The 23,996-nt window shown below is 38.2% G+C and overlaps 2 protein-coding genes across 3 annotated transcripts in view; one reads left to right on the top strand and one right to left on the bottom strand.

The window, feature by feature from the left end:
* The first annotated feature begins 10,373 nt into the window (after positions 1–10,373).
* On the top strand, positions 10,374–11,451 carry LOC136251284 (carbonic anhydrase 1-like). The gene has a single exon (XM_066043729.1). The coding sequence runs from the start codon at positions 10,426–10,428 to the stop codon at positions 11,305–11,307; it is 882 nt and encodes a 293-aa protein (XP_065899801.1). The 5' UTR covers positions 10,374–10,425; the 3' UTR covers positions 11,308–11,451.
* A 5,056-nt stretch (positions 11,452–16,507) lies between these two features.
* The window catches only part of LOC136238122 (uncharacterized), a 30,537-nt gene continuing 23,048 nt past the window's right edge, over positions 16,508–23,996 (bottom strand). For both annotated transcript variants that reach the window (XM_066028463.1, XM_066028471.1), the window contains 7 exons: positions 20,958–21,059; positions 20,347–20,428; positions 17,565–19,173; positions 17,132–17,508; positions 17,024–17,065; positions 16,682–16,963; positions 16,508–16,629 (listed from right to left, as the gene is read on the bottom strand). In XM_066028463.1, coding sequence (XP_065884535.1) covers positions 16,622–16,629; positions 16,682–16,963; positions 17,024–17,065; positions 17,132–17,508; positions 17,565–19,173; positions 20,347–20,428; positions 20,958–21,059 — 2,502 coding nt within the window. In that variant the 3' untranslated portion in view covers positions 16,508–16,621. The remainder of the gene's footprint in view (positions 16,630–16,681; positions 16,964–17,023; positions 17,066–17,131; positions 17,509–17,564; positions 19,174–20,346; positions 20,429–20,957; positions 21,060–23,996) is intronic.

Genomic DNA, 23,996 nt, shown 5'->3' with positions numbered 1-23,996 from the left:
TTTGTTTGTAGTTGAATTCTGTACAGGTGGTTTCTTTGTAGCTGAACTCTGTACATGATGGTTTCTTTGTAGCTGAACTCTTTACAAGGTGACTTCTTCTAGCTGAACTCTCTACGGGGTAATTTCTTTGTAGCTGAACTCTCTATATGATGGTTTCTTTGTAACTGATCTCTCTACAAGGTAACTTCTTCTAGCTGATCTTTCTACTGGGTGATTTGTTTGCAGCTGAACTCTCTACATGGTGGTTTCTTTGTTGCTGATAGGGACCCGCCGATTATGCTGGCATAATTATGAGCATAATAGGTGTCTGAAAGCATTGAGCATAATGCTAGCATAATAGGTAGAATATTTGTGTAATAGTATGAATTCTTGCTTATCAAAATAGCTATCACAGAAAGATCGATATACTCTAATAGAACAGTCAGTAACTCTAATAGAACAATCACATAGCTGACTGTTCTATTAGAGTATATCGATCTTTTCTGTGATATGCATTTTGACAAGTAAGTTTGTGCTTCAGCCACTTATTATTTATCCATGCATAGATTGGAAATTATTAGCAGAGCATGAGAACTGAGGCATAAATAATTGGGCATAATTTGAGCATAATGGGTAAGTATTGAGCGTAAATTTAAGCATAATAGGTAAATTTTTGAGCAGTGCAGCATAGCATAATAGGTAAAATTATGAGCATAATCGGCGGGTCCCTAGTTGCTGAACTCTCTACAAGGTGAATTCTTCTACCTGATCTCTCTACAGGGTAATTTGTTTGTAACTGAACTCTGTACAAGTGCGTTTTTGTGGGTGATCTCACTGCAGGTTGATTTGTTTGTAGCTGAACTCACTAAAGGGTGATTTTGCTTGTAGCTGAACTCCTTGCATTGTATCTAATTTCTAGCTGATCTCTCTACAGGGTGATTTGTTTGTAGCTGATCTCTCTACAAGTTGATTTGTGTGTAGCTGATCTCTTTGCAGGTTGATTAATTTGCAGCCGATCTCTCTACAAGGTAATTTGTTTGTAGCTGAACTGTCTATAAAGTGATTTATTTGTAGCTGATCTCTCTGCAGGTTGATTTGTTTTAGCTGAACTCTCTACAGGGTGATTTACTTGTAGCTGAACTCCTTACATTGTGTCTAGTTTCTAGCTGATCTCTCTACAGGGTGATTTGTTTGTAGCTGATCTCTCTACAAGTTGATTTGTGTGTAGCTGATCTTTCTACAGGTTGATTTGTTTGTAGCCGATCTCTCTACAGGGTAATTTGTTTGTAGCTGAACTCTGTACAAGGTGCTTTTTGTAGGTGATCTCACTGCAGGTTGATTTGTTTGTAGCTGAACTCACTAAAGGGTGTTTTGCTTGTAGCTGAACTCCTTACATTGTGTCTAGTTTCTAGCTGATCTCTCTACAGGGTGATTTTGTTTGTAGCTGAACTCTCTATAAGGTGATTTGTTTGCAGTTGAACTCTCTACATGGTGGTTTCTTTGTTGCTGAACTCTCTACAGGGTGTTTTGCTTGTAGCTGAACTCTCTACAGGGTGTTTTGCTTGTAGCTGAACTCTCTACAGGGTGATTTGTTTCTATCTTATCTCTCGACAGGTTGATTTGTGTGTAACTGATCTCTCTACAAGCTGATTTGTTTGTAGCTGAATTCTCTGCAAAGTGTTTTGTTTGTAGCTGACCTCTCTTCAGGGTGATTTGTTTCTAGCTGATCTCTCTACAGGGTGATTGTTTTGTAGCTGACCTCTCTTCAGGGTGATTTGTTTCTAGCTGATCTCTCTACAGGGTGATTTTTTGTAGCTGACCTCTCTTCAGGGTGATTTGTTTCTAGCTGATTGCTCTGTAGGTTGATTTGCTTGTAGATGAACTCTCTACAGGGTAACTTGCTTGTAGCTGAACTCCTTACTTTGTGTCTAGTTTGTAGCTGATCTCTCTACTGGGTGATTTGTTTGTAGCTGAACTCCTTACATTGTGTGTAGTTTCTAGCTGATCTCTCTACAGGGTGATTTGTTTGTAGCTGATCTCTATACAAGTTGATTTGTGTGTAGCTGATCTCTCTGCAGGGTGATTTGTTTGTAGCTGATCTCTCTACAAGGTTGATTTGTTTGTAGCTGAACTCTCTGCAAAGTGTTTTGTTTGTAGTTGATTTCTCTACAAGGTGATTTTTTGTAGCTGACCTCTCTTCAGGGTGATTTGTTTCTAGCTGATATCTCTACAGGGTGATTTTTTGTAGCTGACCTCTCTTCAGGGTAATTTGTTTCTAGCTGATCGCTCTACAGGTTGGTTTGTTTGTAGCTGAACTCTCTACAGGGTGATTTGCTTGTAGCTGAACTCCTTAAATTGTGTGTAGTTTCTAGCTGATCTCTCTACAGGGTGATTTGTTTGTAGCTGATCTCTCTACAAGTTGAATTGTGTGTAGCTGATCACTCTGCAGGTTGATTTGTTTGTAGCGGATCTCTTTACAAGGTAATTTGTTTGTAGCTGAACTATCTATAAGGTGATTTGTTTGTAGCTGATCTCTCTGCAGGTTGATTTGTTTTAGCTGATCTCTCTACAAGTTGATTTGTGTGTAGCTGATCTCTCTGCATGTTGATTTGTTTGTAGCCGATCTCTCTACATGTAATCTGTTTGTAGCTAAACTCTCTGTAAGGTGATTTGTCTGTAGCTGATCTCTCTGCAGGTTGATTTGTTTGTAGCCGATCTCTCTACATGTAATCTGTTTGTAGCTAAACTCTCTATAAGGTGATTTGTCTGTAGCTGATCTCTCTGCAGGTTGATTTGTTTTAGCTGAACTCTCTACTGTCTAGTTTCTAGCTGATGTCTCTACAGGGTGATTCTTTGTAGCTGAACTCTCTACAGGGTGATTTGTTTCTAGCTTATCTCTCTACAGGTAGATTTGTGTTGATTTGTTCATTGCTGATCGTTCTAAAGGTTGATTTGTTGCAGCTGAACACCCTGCAAAGTGTTTTGTTTGTAGCTGATCACTCTAAAGGGTACTTTGTTTGTAGCTGTACTCTCTCCACAGTGACTTGTGTGTAGCTGAATTCTGTGTAACTGAATTCTCTAGAGAGTGACTTAATTGTAGCTGAATTCTCTACACAGTGCATGACTTGTTTATAGCTGAACTTTCTTCAGTGTGACTTGTAATGTTCTGAATCTCTATAGTGATATATTTGCTTAACTCTCCACATGGTGACTGTCTTCTTGCTGAACTGTCTATAAGATTAACTGTTTGCAGCTGAACTCCCTACAGAATAACTTGTGATGTAATAAAATTCTATAATGGAATAAATAAATTAGCCGAATGCTCTATTAGGGTGACTGTTCTATTAGAGTATCTCGATCTCGCATTTGCTACACGGAGTTGGCTTTCGAATCACAACTCAGTGGTTTGTAATCCGATTCTTCTGCACTACTGCAAGGACTTTCAATGAAGATTATTCCAGCTATACACCGATTTTCAGCTCATTGCTCTAAGCGGTTTGCCTAGTAGGCGTGAAAACTAATACTTTTATATTTATAAAAAATCGATCGCGTAATTGTGACACCATAGATATTAGAGTGACACAGGTTGGGGTTTGTGTCATATCTCCATGATCTTTATCTCGATTCCTTTCAAACCACCAAAAGGCACTCCTATGATGGTTACTCCATCTACATAGCAATTTTCAACTCATTCCATGAAGCGGTTTACCCTGTAGGCGTGACAACAAATCGATCTTGTTTTACGCGAATAATCGGTCATAACTTCTGAACCATTCATCGGATTTGTACCAAATGTGATGCTAGGATTCGCCTTTGGACTCCCTTTCTGTGTGCCAAATTTCAAGGCGATCGGAGTACGCGTTTGCGAGTTACAGCAATTTTTGCAAGTGTGCGAAAAGACGAAGAAGAAGAAGAAAAAAAAAAAAACGAAGAAAAAAAAAACGAAACTTTGGCAGCTCGTATCTCGGAAATGGCTGGAGCGATTTCCTTCAAATTTGGAATGTAGACTCCCTTGGCTGGCGGGCAACTGTGTAGCAAATTTGGTTCCAATCAGATAAGTGATCACCGAGATACAAAGGTGTGAAAATGACTTTTTCGTTCTTCCTGTCAATATACTCACGGTGTGGCGCGCCGGCTTCTTGGGCCGCACGACACACTACCGTGTGTCTTGATTATACTATCTATGGTTTAGTCTATGATCATGTCCTACATGAACGAATTTCCATCCCTTTTAACAAGCGTTTTCAATTTTCTACAACCAACACACAATCCCATCCACTAGCACTTTCTATTCCCCCTACAACTACCAATCCTTACCATCATTCTTTTTTTTTGTTAACACCCCTTTTATGGAACTCTATATTCCTCATTGTATTCTCCAGTTGTCGAATTGTCTTCATTTGCATTTCACTCTGCACTTCTTAATTTTTTTGTTTTTTTTTGTTCTGTAATATAACTGTTTTGTTATTTTGTATATAATATTATGTATCCTATCCATTGTAGGTTGTAAACCTGTTCTCATGTGTATGTGTGTGTGTACTTTGTGCGAGGAGCATGTTAACAGGCTATATTCCTTTTGTGTACGCATGTCTTTGCGACAAAATGAATAATCTAACCTATTCGGATTTTATGATTCATACAAGCCCTCCCCCTGTCTTACCACTCTGTCTTCATCATGCAAGTTATATCACCATTTACTTCATCATTGATGATTGTTAAACCTACATAGCTAGGCATAGAGGAAAGCAGACTGAAGACCTACCTGAATGCCAGGGGAGGGACCTATTGTTTCTTAACACAGTGGTAATAACTGATCAAGATGATCTAATACAGCATTCTGCTTACTAGATTGCATGAACCACCTGTGCTGGTAGATTAACTGAAAAGTAAAACAGTAATATGAAATGGTAAATGATTTGTTTGTAACACAACTGACTTGTAGCAAACATAGTTCTAGTTAGATTTCAGCTTTAGTGTATACAATGGAACCCGTCTATAACAGACACTTAGAGACCCAGAATTCTTGGCCCAATTTTGCTGGAGGTGTTTTTTTCTATTGTGTATTTTGCTATTAATATTTTAGTTTATCTACTTTAGTAGACTCAATGTTATGCCCCACTCCCAGGAATGTATATAGCTCATAGTCTGGTATTTCACATCCTTTTTCCTAGAGAGAAAGTACTCTACCATTAGAAAATCTGTATAAGATGGCAGTAATTAATTACCGTATAGTGGGAAATTTTCGAGGGATGAAATTCACAAAAGTTTTGTCCCTTGAAAATTTCTGGCTATACGGTAAACACTTTGTGTTTGCAGCTGATATGCTACCTACCCAGTATGCTAGTCACTATTATAAACTAATTCAGTGGCTGATCTACTAGGCTTTTTAAGGGGGTCTCTGAAAATTGATTATAGAATGAATTTTAGTATCATTTTTTTGCCAACAGACAGGAATTACACATACAATCACAAAAACAACGACACAACTATTAAACAAAGAACACATGTATAGAATAGAAATATAATTAATTATAATTTGAAACCAAAAAAAGTGTTTCAGTCTTTGTTTAAAGAACTTGGCAGAAGCTGTGGCACATAAAAAGGAATTTGGTTACAACACTAATGAATAACAAAAGCACTCATGGAGTGAATGACAATTCATTGTATGAATTTTAGTTAAAGAATAATTTTAAGGAGTCTGAGGACATGCACCTAAAAATAGAAGCTCTGAGAATAGGTTCTAGGCTTTTAGTTACCAATCACAGCAATGTCTTAAAATGTAGGAAGAATTAATGACCAAGCTGTAACTGATTGCTCTATTAGAAAAGTTAAATGACTGCTCTACTAGAGTATCTCAATCATTTTTAATTTATTAAGTGCTATCCTACTAGGGACCTGTGAGGAGGCTAAAGCCTGTGAATACAGGGAGTCAGAAACATGTAACTAAAACATTAATGCAGTAAGAAACAAAATATAAAGGTGTTGCTGAGCTATAATCGATGTTAGTTAAATGCAGAGTAACCAGACCCTTCCTCCCTTCACCACGATAATCTTGTGCCCATACCCCTTTTTCTCTTTCGTGTTACAGAAGGTTAAAAAGTGATCTGGGCATACAACTAATGCCAAAAGGCAGTTGCCACTCAATTGTGAAGTTGAGCATGCAGTTAATCACTGCATGGCTACTGCTCAGTACTACACTATTATTAGTTACTTGCTCACTGTCATTAATTTATTACCACCTTCCCTCTAATGTTTGGGACTATGACAACACTGCATGCCCATGCACACAGGGTCATAAATATATCAGTAATAGAGTTTCGAAAAACAGATTCAGAACTACATTCTGTTGGTTTCTGTGTGTCATTTGTGGTAATCTCTGCTGCTGAACCAAAAGCTCCTTGCACTGATTGTGCAGAGAAAATATTCACATCAGTTCCTGAATTTTTCAACACCTCATGTAGCCATCTTGCAATTGAGCGAGAGGTCACCAAGTGGTGAGACTTGACTACTGAAAGATAAATCTGCTTTCCCAGATCTAAACTTCTCTGCCAGTTGTTCATAACACTGAAAAGTCCTACAATTTACTGCTATAAGGAAAAGTGTGAAAGAAAAATTCCACAAACTGTTTGCTTTGTCATGACTGTTTTGTCAAAGCTGCAAGGTAGAAGATGGCTTATACTGTCTCCTGTTTAAGTGAAGTAATGCTAATTCAGCTGAGCACGGTGGCCTTGTTAGAGCAAGCAATGTTACAAGCTTATATAGGTCAACTACATCAGCGATGGAGTATAGGATGGCCTTAAACCCTCTATACACTGAAAAACTTCCTGAACATCCCAGGTAGCTGTGTAGCGTGGCAATGGAAACCTGGCATGAAATGCCCCTTTCAACAGTACTGTATTTGCACCCTAGGATGTTTTCCAACTCCATACCATCTACCTTAACTTTAACTGAAGAAATTGCTGACTGAAACTGCAGAGTGATTTATATAAGCAGCTTTCCTTGTGCATGGCTGCCAAATAGTTTGCTATTTCTGACAGTGGGACCCCGTTTATCACACCAGCTTGCCCATTTCCTGAATTAAGAATCATGACTTTGAAGACCTAGCTAGATTACCATGAGACCAACATGAGTGAGTTCTGTAGTTTGTTCTGAAAGCCAATTACTTGAGAATTTATTCGTGAGATCATAAGCTACATGGCGAATTGTGGCATTATTGGCATGGTTTTGTGTAGTGCAATATTCACTGAAGTAGTGTTATACAGGAGAGCCATACAAAATGTCCACCAGCATTCTCAGGAGTCGTGGGTACTACTTGTAGGGTTTTGCTTCCCAAATTTGAACTGTCAGCACATCCTGTGCCTGTGCTGTTTTGCACACATATACCAGTACTCTCCATATCAGACACAAGTGATAATTGGCATAGCCTTTCACTTAGAACCCAGTGACTTATTACCTTTTTGATGTTTCACTGTTACCATGGATATAAAGGTATGTATAACTGCAGCCAATTATCCAAGGCTTTATATATAAAACATCAACTAAAGTAATTGTCAAATCACATTTGTCTACATTTGGGAAGCCAAATATTTAGCCATTAGCATGAAACCATACAAGGCTGTAGTTGCAGCACTTGAATATGTCACACTTTTGACAAAAGTCACACTTGGTCAATAAAATGACCAATGGCTTCATAGCTAGATGTCATTCCAGAAGTCAAGGACATTGGCACTTGGGTGACAACCAAGAAACATCTGTACCATGATGCTAATTGCTTTGCAAATTAAAGCAATATACTGCATCATAAAGTAGATACTCTATAAGCATATATATTTGTATGTTTGTATGTTGGGAATGATGCATTAAAAATGAAATTAACACCACAAAGGGTGATTGCATTCTGGAGTGGTAATGTGAAACAATAATTAAAACTCTATATAATAGTGCTGGTATACCATTCCAATTACTCTTGGTAGCATGGAATTGCAAACACACATGATCAATTGTAGCAAAAATGGAAAGTAAGTGCATGGTGATGAGAATAATGCAGGAAGATGAGTAAGTTAAAGCTTGGCATAATATTATTTCATCTTTAATATACATGTAAACTGGGTACATTAATATTAGTAAAGGAAAGATGGCAAAAGATACCTTATCAATGCAAAAATAGAATCAACTTTAAATAATAATCAAAATCCATCTTGGCCATTTGTTAACCTTAGCCATTTGTTCAAAAAAGAAGTTTGTTCTTGAATACATCTAGGGACTGTACTGTTCGACTACATAATCTAATAGAGTGATCCAACAAACCAAATTCTAATTGAAAACAATATCTGTTCTGGTGGTAGCATTCATAGGACTTTAGTGATTTGTACCTGTGCAGTAGAAAGTATCCTTGCATGTGTAAATGTATAATGACAATATACTGTATATAACAACAATGAATAATTCCAAACATTTGATTCCGCAAGTAATATAATGTTGTGATTCAGGTGGATCAAAGTACTAATATTGTTTAGAAACTTCTTTATGTATATAGGTTAATGGTCTCTGTGTATAATGTTGTGTTGTGTTGTGTGTGTGTGTGTGTCTGTCTGTCTGTCTGTCTGTCTGTGTGCGTCTGTGCGTGCCTCTGTGTGTGTGTGTGTGTGTGTGTGTGTGTGTGTTTGTGCATCATCAGATGTTCAGTGCAGCAGCTCATCTAGTAATATTAAGGTTCTTCTGAAAATGAAGGAGAGGGGAGGGGGGTTCCATGGAACCCTTTGAACCCCCCTAGATCCACTCTTGTGTATCTGCAAAGAAAATATATTAAATTATAGAGTTCTTTCATCTCCATAGCAACACAAACATTACACACACAAAGCCTACGGCAGCTGTATGAAACACAGCTATTGCTGCCCAGTGAACCAGTACTGGGATGCCTGTGCACCAGGCACTTGAGCCTTGTGCAAGTAAATCCTCCTGGGGCAGGGCTAGTATCCCACAGGAGGACTGTCCAGATATCTGGGAGAGGTCACGGAACCAAAAGTCCCACAATGACCTCAACACCGTTCAGCGAGAAAAGGACAGTTGGGCATTTGTTTCCCCAGGTACCCATTGATGTTACAGGCTTCCCCAGTTGACACCAGGCCACCAGGTCCCCACTTAAGCAGCTGGGTAGACTGGAGCAATATGAGTAAAGTTTCTTGCTCAAGGAAACAACAACACCAAAGTAGCGTAACCGGGAATCGAACCTGCATGGGACCTTTCGATCACCAGGAAGATGCCCTAACCATCTGGCTATGCTACACACGCACACGCGCACACACACACACACACATGTACTACTACTACCAAACTAACACAAACCAAGAACTGGCTACAAGGACATGCATTATCCATGTAGAACAATAACCTCACGAAAACTATACGAATACTATAAAATGAACTGGCTACAAGGACATGCATTATCCATGTAGAACAATAGCCTCATGAAAACTATATGAATACTATAAAGGTTGTACAGCTGGAGCTGCATGCATGCATGCAGCATTCAATAAGATTGATTTGTTATATAGTTACAGTTCTGTTGCTGATTACTTATATAGCAACTAAGAAAGAGTAAACCATCATTAAGATGTTAAAATACATACTATGACATCAGCATACCTCAGACACATGTGACTATACTGATGTGCAAAAAGCACATTATAGGCACGGCAAGAACTTTATATAACAATACAATACACAAACAAACAAAAAAAAGAAAAAGACAAATTAAATGTTCCAATCAGCACTCGTGCTAATAGTCAGTAAATTCAGGTAATAGCTAGCTACAATAATCAAATGTTATTGTTGTTATCAAATGTGACCGGATTTGACAAAACCAGGTTTCCACACACATCCAATTCTTTGACTTTAACTGCTTGTAACTTGTCCACACATTGACCTACAATTTTCATGAACTTCTTTCACTGCAATGTTCAATTATAGGTCAAAATTTGCGTATTCCTACATTGAATTGTGGTCCTTCACAGTTGCATATGTGGAAGCCTGGTTTTGTCAAATCCGATCACAAATAAAAGTGTGTAATAAATGTGGACTATTTGAGTTTCTAGGCTAGATGATCTCGGATCTGCAGGTAGTACATAACATTACTGTATAATGTACAGATAGCAATGAAAGTGCTATACCTATGATTTCAGGTCATTTGGAAGTTCACAAGTTTGCATGGCACGTCCAGATCGTTGTGCATAACCAATTAGAAAGTTTAACTCAGGAGAACTGTACATAAGTAATATGACGTCATGGCTGAAGTCAAACTTCCGGTGACGCGTTTAAATACGTAATTCGGCACAGATCATGCCTACTATAAATACACCGCTAGTTTAAAACAAACCCATAATTCGCCCAAAACAAAGCTTTTTAACTGCAGTTGAACTCGGACATTATTAGCTGAGAACGTACGCGATGCTTAAAGCTGTGGCACTATTGTTGTTATTCTGCTCCGCTTGCTGCGTCCAGGCGCGTACGGATGTAGGCCCGATATTCAATTACACAGATCAAGACTCCTGGAGTGCGAATCCGGACTGGACGTGCAATGGGTCAGTCTACATGCGCCAGTCACCTATCGACATTATCACTGCTGATGTAGTGAGAAACAGATCGTTAATGAACCTACAATTCGCGGGGTACGATCGGCAATGGACCGGAAACTGGACCAACGTTGGAAGAAATATGCGATTCATCACCGGCGATCATAACATCAGCATGACGAACCATCTGGGTACCTACAACTGGGCTCAGTTTCACTTCCACTGGGGACCTAACAGCACATATGGGTCTGAGCATACTATTAATGGTCAAAGATTTGCAGGCGAAATTCATCACGCATTTTTAAAGAGAGATGGAGCCTCTACAGACGAGGATTACATTAATGTCATTGGAGTTTTTCTTGAGGTTGATGACAGCATGCCATTGACTGGATCCTGGCTGACACTCTTTAACAATATTCGCAATGAGTCTCAAGGGGTAGCTAGAGTCACTGTAACACCAAGTGAGTTCTTGCCGACTGATCCCAGCTACTACTATTATGCTGGCGCCCAAGTTTCTCCACCATGTCATGAGACGGTGCATTTTTTCATTATGAGAAGTACACTGACAGTACCTACAATGTGGCTAGAGCGATTGCGCCACATTGAGAGCTTTGAGGGACCACCACTTGTTCAAAATCTTCGTGTGGTTCAGCCATCCTACAACCGTCGAGTTTCAACACAAGATAGTGGAGCCAATGGTTTAGGTAGCAGCCTTGGTCTTCTGATACTGGTGATGGTTGTGCGAGCCTTATACTGACAAGGCTGCAGAATTGTAAACTAAACAGTTAGTCATAGTTAGTTAGCCTGTATTAGAATGCTAAATATTATAATTGTAATGTTGTTTGGTATTTTATTAAAGAAAATTTAAACTGTTAACTATGGCAGGCCAGTAGGCATACTTCAATAATGTGTCAATTAAGCAAATCTATATATGTACAGGTGTATGTGAGACAGCTTGACACCTGCTAAATGCTAGACCACAATGAAAATGAACTGCTAAGAGACCACACTAATAACAAACCTTAATATTAGCAACAACTTTGGTATCTAGCTATTAACTAAGACAATTTTCTCACCAAGGATTGTATTATATAGCTATGCTTGCACTGAACATTTAATTGTGCCTGTGGACACCATACTGTAGGGAGGTATCCCCTATATGTGTAAATGTGCATATGACAACGTACTGTAGCTATAGCAAAGCAATTATTTCGAATATTTTATTCCACAAGTAACGTTTTGATTTGGGTGGATCAAATTACTGATAATGTTTTGAAACCATTTATGATTATGTCGAATGCCTTCAAGCATGGAGGGATTTAGATAGGAAGGATTTAGTCTGCCATTAGCTCAAGAATTGTACTCGTTTATTTATACAACTGTGTTTGAGTGATTCTATCAAACTGAATATTACCAAGTTTATCCCCCAATCCATCGGGAACCTGAGGATCGATTCTTTGATGATCTACAATCTGTGATCAGTTCAACTCCTACTGATGAACTTTTGCTGGTGATGATGGTGCTTGCTTGATAATGTAGAGCAATTGCCAATTAGGAGAGAGCTTAGTAGCTAGGGATGAGATTCTGGGGGCTCTTGGGAGAATTGCTGTGGGTAAGGCTAGTGGTTTCAATGGTCTATTGCCAAATGTTTTGAAATGTTAAGGTGGACCATTGTTTGACTATATCCTCAAGCTGTTTCAGACTGTTTAGGAGAGATGTGGGCTGTCAGAGTGGAGAGATGCTAAGGAGACTTGTCCTGCTGTGATAATTGGAGAGGCATTAGCCACAAGGCTGGCAGAGGTTGTGTTGGTATGATATTTTGTGTTCGCCAGCTAGTGGCCATTGAACATCATACAGGCTACTTAAGTGTTTTATTATTTGTGCAAAAACAGGGCATGTGGGCACAGACTACACCCCACCACTCTACAGGTTATATCTCATTGCTGGAACAGAATGGTTATTGGTATTCTGTAACTTGCATCATAAAGCCAATTAAATGCTTACTAAATGCTCAAAATTGCATTGCCATAGTATAATCATAGATATCAGAGTACTCTAATATCTATGGTATAATGGTACATAAAATTATCAGTGATGAAAGCGTGAAAAGGTAGGCAAAATCATGTGCCCACATGCCCTATTTTCGCAGTCCCAGTCACATTTGTTGACTTGCACAAGGCTTACAATTCTGTACACAGAGTAGTTATTTGGTATGCATTGTAGAAATATGATGTAACTAAAGATGTTATAATTGATCTTGCATGATGAATGTCTGCTACAGTAACAGTTGGAGGTAGAATGTTAGAGCCATTCTCATGGTTTGCACCAAGGAAGTACTATTGCTCCCACTCTGTTTATCCTGTACTTTGGATTAGTTATTGATACACTGTAGATGGCTTAGTCAGTATTGAGCAGTAAGTATGGAAGTGCAGTTTAAACTGGATGGGAAACTGGTTGGAGAGAGAACTGGGAGACCAAACTTTTTTGTTCAGTCAGAATATTTGTTTGGTGTAATGGTTGCTAGAATATTTATAACAAAGTAGCTAGCTGGTGGGCTAGGTCTTATATACCCTGAGTGTCCCTAAGACAAAGCTGCTGGTTGTTAAGATTGATCTCACTGAAGGTGACTTGGCTCCATTGGTATTAGATGGAGGTATAGTGGAAGTGGTTGATCAGTTTAAGTATTGGGATCGTTGGTTGAAGCACATGGTGAAGTAGCTGGTGAGGTTAGTTGTAAGAGTTCACAAGTACCCAAGCATTTATTTACTGCATCAAATTTGACATTGGAGACCAAGAGAACAGAGTACAGATTTGTTGTTTTGGGAGTGTTGCTTTATGGCACTGAATGGTGGCCACACCCAAGAGTTGGTTAGTAAGTTTGACAGGTTTCACCAGAGATGTATGCGTTGCATTTTGGGTATTAGTATAGAACTGTACAATGTTAGGAGCACCTCACTACTGCTGAGCTGGCTGGAAGATTTGGTATGATTGTGTCTATTGGTGATTTGTTAACATTGTATTAGGACATGTTTCCCAAATTCCTGACATAAGGCAACCCAAGAAACTATTGTTTGCTTGGCTCCCTCAGAAGCACCTTGCTCATGGTGTGAAACTCTGTTGGTAGGTCAAGGTCCATCAGGACCTGAAGAAGTGTGGAGTAGATGAGTCATCTTGGTATTATATATATATATATATATATATATATATATTAGTATATGTTATACTACAGATATATATATATATACAAAGAAGCCCAAGATTGTCGTAGCAGATGGATAACTTTTTGTAATGAATGACTTCATTAGTTTGTGGAGCCATCACCTTTGAATAAACCATTTCATCGATCATTGTGTTTTGCAAAGGAAGTAAAACATTACAAGGCACAGATGTACTACACTCCATTGTCATCATTGATGGAAAGAGTGGGCACATCCTCTGTTGGACAACATTATCCCAGAATGGCTGGCTTCAAGTTCAAGTTTGTGTACATGTGCGTGCGTGCGTGCATGCGTGTGTGTGTGCGTGTAAAGTTTCTTACTCAAGCTCCAGTCTACCAAACTGTTAAAATGGGGACCTGGTGGCCTGGTGCCAACTGGGGAAGCAGCCCATACAGTTGAAACATCAATGGGTACCTGGTGTAAACTGGGGAAGCAAATGCTCAACTGTCCATGTCTCATATAGCGTATAGCAGTTGAAGGTCCAGGTGGAACTTCAGATGCCCACACCTTCACACCTGTGAGACATGGTACAACTTCCTGTGGGTTACTAGTCCTGCCCCAGGAGGGCATACCTGCACTGACTCATAGCACCTGAGTAGCACACAGGCACTCCAGTGCTGGTCACTGGGAAGCGTGACCACGTAGCAGCCGCTGAAGGCTTTTGCTTTGCTTTGCTTTGTGTGTGTGTGTGTGTGTGTGTGTGTGTGTGTGTGTGTGTGTGTGTGTGTGTGTGTGTGTGTGTGTGTGTGTGTGTGTGTGTGTGTGTGTGTGTGTGTGTGTGTGTGTGTGTGTGTGTGTGTGTGTGTGTGTGAGATTAATGGTTTTAACATCACATATAGATCAGCGCCTCTTTGTACAAGGTTAGACAAGATTGCAGTGAAAAAAAAGCACTGGATGCTGCCTGATTGTACTGTCACTTGGCACACATCATGGCCAACTCTGTGGAGGTATTTCAAGCCTTGATAACATCTTAAGTTTATAGCAAGAAAGACTCAGTTTTGGGGTTTGTCACTATGCCAGTGGCACATGCTGCTGCTAGAAGTTTAAATGGTCTTCGATTCTGGCTTCCATGTGGATGTGCTATGGCCATGACCACTCTGGGTGTACATTGGTTGTGCGACATTTCATCCTTGCCATTATCTGTCCTTTCATTATTTTTCAATAACTAATGTAGTGGTGAAGAGAGGAGAGGGTGTACACTGTATGTGTACATAGTTAGTGTGTGTGCATGTATGTGTATTATATGATTATTATTTTATCATGTATTATTTTATAGTGACTGCATATATAGTTGGCAAATAGGAAGAATCTGTCAGCTATGGGACTGAAGCTCTTCTTTTCTGTTTGGCTAAGGGTTCTTCCATCTTCCTGATTGAGAAATTCTGGGTGAGACTAACCCGGACTATCTATACTTTTATATAATGCTGAATTACTCTAATGAGCAGTCAAATGGCTTCATAAGAGAGTATCATGTATCATACTGATACAAGGTATATTATACTGGTTTTCATGCAGATGCGCCTTTACCATTGCCATTAAACCATTCTGTGTATGCACTGGTGGCATGACAGTTCATCCTTGCTATTGTCTGTCCATTTTTAAAGTTTCAAGTGACCATAGCTATGCAGAGAAGATGGGGGTGTAAGCTTTGTGTAGTGTATGCATGTATGATTATTTATCAGTATTATACAGAGGTGAATCCAAACATTTTAAAGGGGGTTCCACTCTGGAATTGCAACTTCAAAGACTGAAAAAAAAAAGACAAAAAGGTCATCACCTGCTGACAATAGCTGATCCTCACCATAGATACCCTCACCAACTATATTTCCTTATTTATAACTCCACACATAGCCTACTACACTGCTCCCCTTAAGAATACTGTGACTGCTCTATTAGAGTATTTCAATCTTGACTGCTCTATTAGAGTGTCTCAAGTAAGAGAGGTTCTTTCAAAATGGGGGTTCCATGGAACCCTTTGGAACCCCCCCCCCTAGATCCACCCCTATTTTAGTGAGTGCATAGTTTGCACATACTATACACTGTAGGAAGAAGGTGTCAGCTAGGGGCTGAAGTTCTCCCTCTTTGTCTGGCTAAGGGTTAGAGATCATATACTTTATATAATGACTCTAATAGAGCAGTCAAATGAGTATCATACTGTTACAGGGTATAACGTAATATTGGGAATGATGCCTTTACCACAATCTATGTATATCTACAATTACTGTACAATTGTATGAAGTGTCTACTCTACACAGTCTTTTGTACTGTTTGTCAATACAAAACAGTGATAAATACAATGTTTTGCAGTTCACTCACCATATTGTCCTACCATGTGTAGTTTTGAACTGACATGCTAGGACGCATGCTTGTTACCTTTAGCATAGCCTCTATATACAGTATGAGAACAAAATAATGTCACCATGTTGTTGTGGGCTATACAAATGCTGCTAACTAGCCAAGTACATTCATGGTCACACCCTTGGGTTGTAACAATGTAGATATGATTAGTAGTCAAAGCCATAAACCATATTTAAAGTATATTCCTTAGGCTCCTTTGACAGCTAGGCCATTATGTCTGACCAAACTTCATTATGGCCTGACATTTACACTATTTTTATGGCAATTGTCTGGTGACTGACTGTTAAAATAATAATATTGGTGAACTTTCAAAAAATACCATGAAAGCTACAGGCTACAACCTCTGGGGAGCTGCTTATTCTACACCTGATCATCTCCTACTCACATCAGCAACTTTGTGAATTTATTATGAAGTGTCATACAAATACATACAAAGGCAATAGAGAAACTTGGACTCCACTATTTGTAGTCTTCTATTACAGTAAAGGTCTGTCATCAATTACCTATGAGATTATGAAACTGTAACAAAATAACTTGATAAGTCAATGCATATACCTTCTGTTAGTTTCCTCTCAATCTCATTACACACATTAGTCAGTTTCTTGCTCGTTTTCAGTGCAGACAATAGTGTATTCCAGGTCTTAGGTGTTTCCATTTCACCTGTAGTTAGCCATTCTGCAAGCATCTCAAAACAACAACTCTCTGGGTCATCCCTGCCACACTTCTGTTGAATAATTCTGATGGTTGATAATTCAAAGTCCAAATTAATAGATGCAGTCTTCCAGTCAGCAGCAAGCTTTGGCACTACAATATTGGTTAACTGCTTTGGAGTTGGGACTGCAGAAGGACAACAGAAAACTAGACATGTCATATATGATCCTATGATCCTTTACTTACCAGTTTCTAATAGTTCCTTGGAACTTCCTCTTACTGAAGAATCTGATATAAAAGAAACAACAATACATTGTTTGCAAACAAATTGTGACCATTGAAAGAGATACATACCTCTATTACTCACTGTGGTCAGCAATAACATGTAGGCTTTCTTGGGAACAATCTTACATTCATTTTTGGAGCAGAAGACATCATTTGAAGTATTGATGTTGTTGAGCCGAACATGAGGCAAACAGTTATCATCATGGTCTACTGGACATTCTAAATATCCAATGGGTTGTCTTGCTGAAGGGATGTACATTTGATGGATTACAGTAAGTGATTCTTTCAAGTGTGACAGTAGCTCCTGTCGTTGTTCTAACATCATCTGTTCATCTTGTGCATGTATTGTAAAATAACACTTAATAGAATAGGTGGTGTGGCATTGCTGTAACTTAAAACTCTGCTTTTTACCTTTGAAATCAAAGTAGCCAGTACCTCTGTATATGCTGTGAAAAAGACATAAACATATAGTATGTATATGTGTGTATGCATTACATCATACCATCTAACATGATGAGCCCCCTTATTACACCAACTGATTGTTTTCACTAGCAAGTGGTTGAATATATTTTCTGGTAAGTATTTATCAGGAAAGTGATACAACACTACCACATCATCAACCTTTTTCTGGTAAATCCTCATCTTGTTGTATACCAGCATGGAGGGTACCACAAACACTCTGCCTTTTTTAGGGACCTCATAAGCGTCATCTTCATCATCAAACTTTGTCTCAACAGACACGTCTACTGCAAGATCAAACTTTTTAAGCAGACCTAAGATGACCTCTTTCTGCTTCAGATGATTACATGTCTTTAACATATCATCGAGCAGTTCCTCTTCTAGCAATCCATAGTTATCATAACGATCACATGATGACTGTAAGTCAGCTGAGGATGGCTCATAATTATGTGTGGAAATGACAGAGGAGACAAGATTGGACACTTCTTGTGGATTCACAAAAACCACATCCTGTAGAGCTGGCACATCTGGGTAGTACAGTAGGACACCCTTGTAGGAGAAGTGAAGAAGAGCTTCTTTTAACATGTTTTCTTCAATGTCAGCGTTTATTGCAATATTTAGTGCTTCTTTTTGAGTTATGGTTGAATTTGTTTCTGATTCCTGTAGCAAACCTGTTTCAAATTGCAGGTAAGTTATAGGACACTGCTTTTCAATTACAGGTTTTCCTGCTTTTATAATAGTATCCTTGACTTTTGTAAAGATGGCTGAGTCTCTTGCTTCATTATCAATGAAATGAAATGCGTCAGCACGTGATGTTGGCAAATGATCCATGAAAGGTTTGCCAGAGAATACCTTGTAAAATCTGTTCACTATAGTTTTTTTGTGGTGCTCAGTGAGATCTTTAGAATGTGTGGCAATCATAATAATTGTTGGAACACGTTTGGAAATGTACATATTGCCTTCCACTTTAACCCCACAGTGACTGAAAACTGACTGGAAATGTGTTTCCAGCACTTGAAGGTTGCTTTGCATTCCTCTAGCTGCCACTTTCTCTTGGAATCTGTTTAAGCGTTGTCGACTAATTACCGCTTCGTCAAGACCCTTTGAAGCATCAAATGTCATCAACACCACATCTTCTGGGGCCAAGAACATAAAGTGAATTTCATAGTATATTTCTTGACCCCCAAGATCTAATATGATAACTCTAATATCACCATCAGAAACATCCTTAGTATCCAACACCTCCTGCACTCGAGCAGCCACTTCTTTAGGGATTTCTTCTTGTGTGTCTGTAGTTGTAACTTGCTTTTCTACCTGTAAATTCTTTGAAATAGTTGATATGTAAGTTTTCATTCCACTTTTAAACTTCCTTGGAAGCTTTTCTAGTTGATCCTTTATTTCACTTTGTTGCCATTTTGTTGCAAAAATCCGCTCAACAGTACATGAATTCAACTCAGCACCATTTGTTGGTGGCTGGTTTTCCTGGAATTGCTTACCAAGGAAAGAACCAACAGTGCTGGTCTTCCCTGCTCCTTCTGCTCCCATCATAACCAACTTCATCTGATTGGATGCTCTTGTACCCTTCTTCATTGCTTCATGGTAAGCAATAATAGTCCTCTTGTTGATTGCACGTACCATGGGTGTAAATACACCTGTGTATATAATACTTTACATTGCAAGGACCAACACAGCACTATTATACATACATTCAGTACATCCATACATAGGAAACTGAAAACAAGGATACTAATATGCGGTACTCTAATATTTGTTATCTGATTTACAGTGAGCAAGTATTCATCAATACAATGAAACTTATTTTTTATTTATTTATTAAACTTTACAGCACAAGTGCTGAAGGTCTGTAGGACGTCTGGTCCTACAGCCTGTTTAAAGTTGTTACATATGCCACTGTAATACATAAAACAATGATTTAAGTTATGATACCCAAGTGCACTATTAGAGTTATTTACTGTTTTGTTAGAGTATGTTGACCTTATATTTTACAAGTAATCGCAGAAACCTATTATGGTATGATAATGGTTCAGGTGCCTTGTATAGTGCCCAACACGATCTGTGGATACATTATGTAGTTGATTCAAATGTATTACCAAAGCTATAATATTATATACGTGACTAGGTCTGAGAAAACTGGTCTTATCACCCATTATAGCAGATTTGATTTTTCACTTAGACCACAAGCTACATGAATAAACTATCAAATTTCATTATCAAAATCAACTAGACTTAAGCGGCTGCTTTTGCTGGCTGCTTTTCCCGAGCACAGTGATGACCTGTTCAAGTGGTCAACGGAGCTCTGGCCATGTAGCCTGGGTATGGCTGCATGTGGCTGTACAGCTCCGTGGTGTTGAATAAAGACCTACGTATGCTCTAAATGTCCTTTCATTTTTGCTAGTTTTGAGACCTGAAATGCCATAACTTGGCCTAATTCATCCCTATATCTTCCTTTTAAATTGTTTTTAAAAGCCTATTGCCCTCTATAAGCCTTTGCTTCCCACCTCTTTGGAGTTCGCTTGGCAACCCCAGTTTAAAAACTATCTAAACTGGAGGCAAACTTATGGATGTACTGAAAGGTAAGGTATTGGTGTAAAATGTGCGAACATTTGGTACATGTAGCTCCTTCCATTGGCAAGCTACAACACACTAAATACTTAAAACCGTCATTTCTTGGTACTTTTAAATTGGTGATAACACCAGTTTTCCCAGACTAGGTCACATATATTGCTGTAAAAATAATGTTACATGTCCACAATATTTTCAGCTCTGTATTAGCTACCATATGTATTTACTATACTGTGGATTACTTGATCCAGCAAGCTGGTTTGAACTGGCTCTCCTATTGGATTCCTCCTCCTCCAGGAGGTGTGCGATCTTTTGTTGTGATTGCTATAAAGTAATCAACAGTTATTTTACTGTTAAAGTGTTGAATTATCACAATGTATACAGCGGCATATTTAAAATTCCAAATGTGGCTGGATCTGACAAAAAGTGGTCTTATAACTTTTCTGATCATATGTGTCTGGCATCCCATAATTTGAGTTGTGAATGATGTACCAACTTGAACAAAATGAGAAAGTGTAGGGATGAAAAGACAGTGACCATCACATGTTATGAGCCAATTATAGCTCAAAACTGGTTATAATAAAAGGAAATTTATAGTTTATCGAACACCATGCAGCTGTTCAACCACTTACAGACACCTTTGTGTTGCATCATGGCCCCAGACAACTTGTTTGGCTCACCACTGAGCTTGGCAAAAGCAATCAGCAGAAGCAGAATATGACAGTGAAATTGTACATTTGTGTAGCTTTGTGTTTGTTACAAAATTTAACTTGTTGTCATGTGTGATAAGACCGGTTTTTCCAGACCCAGGTACTTTAACTGTGCTTTATACATTATGTTACAATCATTGTACCTCATCACACTGTGTAGGATCCAGCCCAACTTCTTTGATAAGGTAGTACACTGTATTACTGTGATTATTGTTTACAGCTGCTGCCAGTGGAGTACAGTTAGACTGAAAAAAAAAACTGATTATACACACTTGCATGAGATAGTACAGTACTACTATACATTAACACATAGGGAGAGCCTCAAAGTAAATTTGAGCCTCAAAGTAAATTTGAGCCTCAAAGTAAAACTTTAACTCATGATTCAGTAAAAGTGACAATTTTACTAAACAGTAAAAGGATCACAAATAGGGACCCGCCGATTATGCTGGCATAATTATGAGTATAATAGGTACCTGAAAGCATTGAGCATAATGCTAGCATAATAGGTAGAATATATTGTAACAGTACGAATTCTTGCTTATAAAAATGGCTATCACAGAAAGATCGATATACTCTAATAGAACAGTCAGTAACTCTAATAGAACAATCACATAACTGACTGTTCTATTAGAGTATATCGATTTTTCTGTGATATGAATTTTGACAAGTGAGGTTGTGCTTCAGCCACTTATTATTTATCCATAAACTGGAAATTATTAGCAGAGCATGAGAACTGAGGCATAAATAATTGGGCATAATTTGAGCATAATAGGTAGGTATTGAGCATAAATTTTAGCATAATAGGTAAATTTTTGAGCAGTGCAGCATAGCATAATAGGTAAAATTATGAGCATAATCGGCGGGTCCCTAATCACAAAGTACTCATGATCAACTGCTATGGAGACTTGCTATATACATGTATGTATGTAACAACTATATGCAGTACACAGTAACTACCGTAGTTTTAGGTGACAAGGCAGTGCAAGTATGAAGGTGATGTAGGACAGTTAGAATTAAGTTGATCGTAAGCTATTTTATCAGAATCAAGAGTCAGAAGTGAAAAAGGAAATTTGAAAGATTATTTTTATAACAACACCACGGTCTGCGATGACTATAATTTACCAGAAACAGCTAAACATGTCATAACATTGTATTGTATTCATAGTTTAAAGCTGTGCTTATATCAAACATACGCAATTATTCTTGAGTGCAGTATTTTGTATGATAATATAATATTATGATTACACTGATAAAAAAGTTTGTTTGTATGTGAGTTATCTCATTTCTTTGCAGCACCAGTATAGCTAATGTTACATCAATAATTGGTTCAATAATCGGTATCGGGCTGATATTGGCTACTAGCCGATTAATCGGTTTTGGTTAAATCAAAGCTGATGTTAATCTCCACTGCACTGTATAGTATAATGGTCTGGGGGAGGCTAGAAATAAGCTATTTGGCATTTTACTTAAGTTATGTGTTAATGAGTTATGTAGCAGTGACTACAAGCCATGTCCATAGTAAACTGTCAGGTTTTAGGCTGTGCCCAACAGTAAACTGAGGTTTTATGTTTTTATGTAGTATCAGCCATTCGTCTCAACTGTATAGCAGTAGCAAAATGTACTTAATACCTGTTTACCATGGTAACGTTTACTTGTGGTATACATCTAACTTTACATTTTGGCCTAGAATGAGCTGTATATCAATGGTTATATTACTAATATGATAGATTTAATAATGATGAGAATGTGTGTTAGTGTGAATCAGATCGGTTATTGGTATCGGCTAATTCTGTTGTTTAATATTGGTTATTGGAATAATCGGCTAATTTGGTTATTGGTGCAACACTAAGTATAGCCATAATTTATGTGACCAGATCTGCTATTAATTATGCAACCTGGTCTATTAAAACCAGTCTTATAATCTTTCCAATTGGCAGTTTGGCCAAATTGTATTAAGTTTTGTAAAAAGAGGCAGCTAAACACTTTGTGTATAAAGTTTCAAGTGAATTGGTCAAAGGCATAAAACGTTATGGACAATGTTATAGACTGGTTTTGTCAAATTGGTTCACCTATTATCTACACCGGTAAATGTATGCTCTGGTAAAATATCAGCTATATGTGCTTAGAAACTTTGGCATTATAGGTAGGCATGAGGCTATCATGCTCTGACCATTATGCTTTTGAGCTGTGTTTAAAAATTGCCTATTATGCTTTAAAGAAATGCTCAAACTTTTCCACCATTTATGTCTAATAACTGCTGTATTACACGTAGACCACATACATTGATGTTTCAGCTTGAAATAGTTTACTTTTAGCTGGTTGCTATATTAGAATATTTCATTTCTATGAGACTGTTTTATTACAGTACAGAGGGGGTTGGAAGCGTGTACGTTAACCCTATGGTTTTGTATTGAAGACATTCTTGGGTACTGAAATACCTCCCAATTGATGAAACATGGCATTGGCACAATGAGGCCTGTTAAGCCCCACTGAAAAGGTTAGGTTTTAAAACTTTGGCTACGTATAAATCATGCGAGATCTCGTGCCAGGTCACAGATGCTGTAAATGTCTTTGTTGACGAGCTAGTAAGATAGAGAGAAGAGTCCCACTCGAGAAAACAGTATGAATAAACACCCAAGAAGTCATCCTATGTAGCATACTACACTAAGGAACTAGTGGTGTGCACCCTAGTCGGGGATCACATGAGACTAGAAAGATGAAGAAAGCCTCCAGACAAACGATAGCAACAACTAGCCACCACAAAAAGACTAGAAATGAGATTCTCATGGCCAAAATTCAATGTTGCTGCCCTCCTTCATGCTATATCCTGCCTTACAATCTCAAAAATGCAATTACATGTAGCATGAAAAAATTTTCATAGCACTTATTACGTTTCCAACCTTCTCTGATTACAGTAGTACAGTAGTACCATATAGTGGCAAACTTTCATGAAACTGTGTAAAATACAATTTTCATTTTTTTTATTTCATGAGAATTTTTGGTAGGGCAATAGCTATGTGTATAAACCTAAAACATTTCACAATATTATTAGATTTTCACAAAGCTCATTATTTGTGAAATTCGTGAAAGTTTGTCCCTCAAAACATTCAGCCTATAAAGTAATATTGTTTGATTGTTCTATTAGAATTTCTGACTGCTCTATTAGAGTCTCTCAATCTTTT

The sequence above is a fragment of the Dysidea avara genome, chromosome 1 (assembly GCF_963678975.1).
Source record: "Dysidea avara chromosome 1, odDysAvar1.4, whole genome shotgun sequence".
Taxonomy (NCBI): Eukaryota; Metazoa; Porifera; class Demospongiae; order Dictyoceratida; family Dysideidae; genus Dysidea; species Dysidea avara.
Note: the sequence above shows the minus strand (reverse complement) of the source record. Positions and strands in the feature narration are given on the sequence as shown.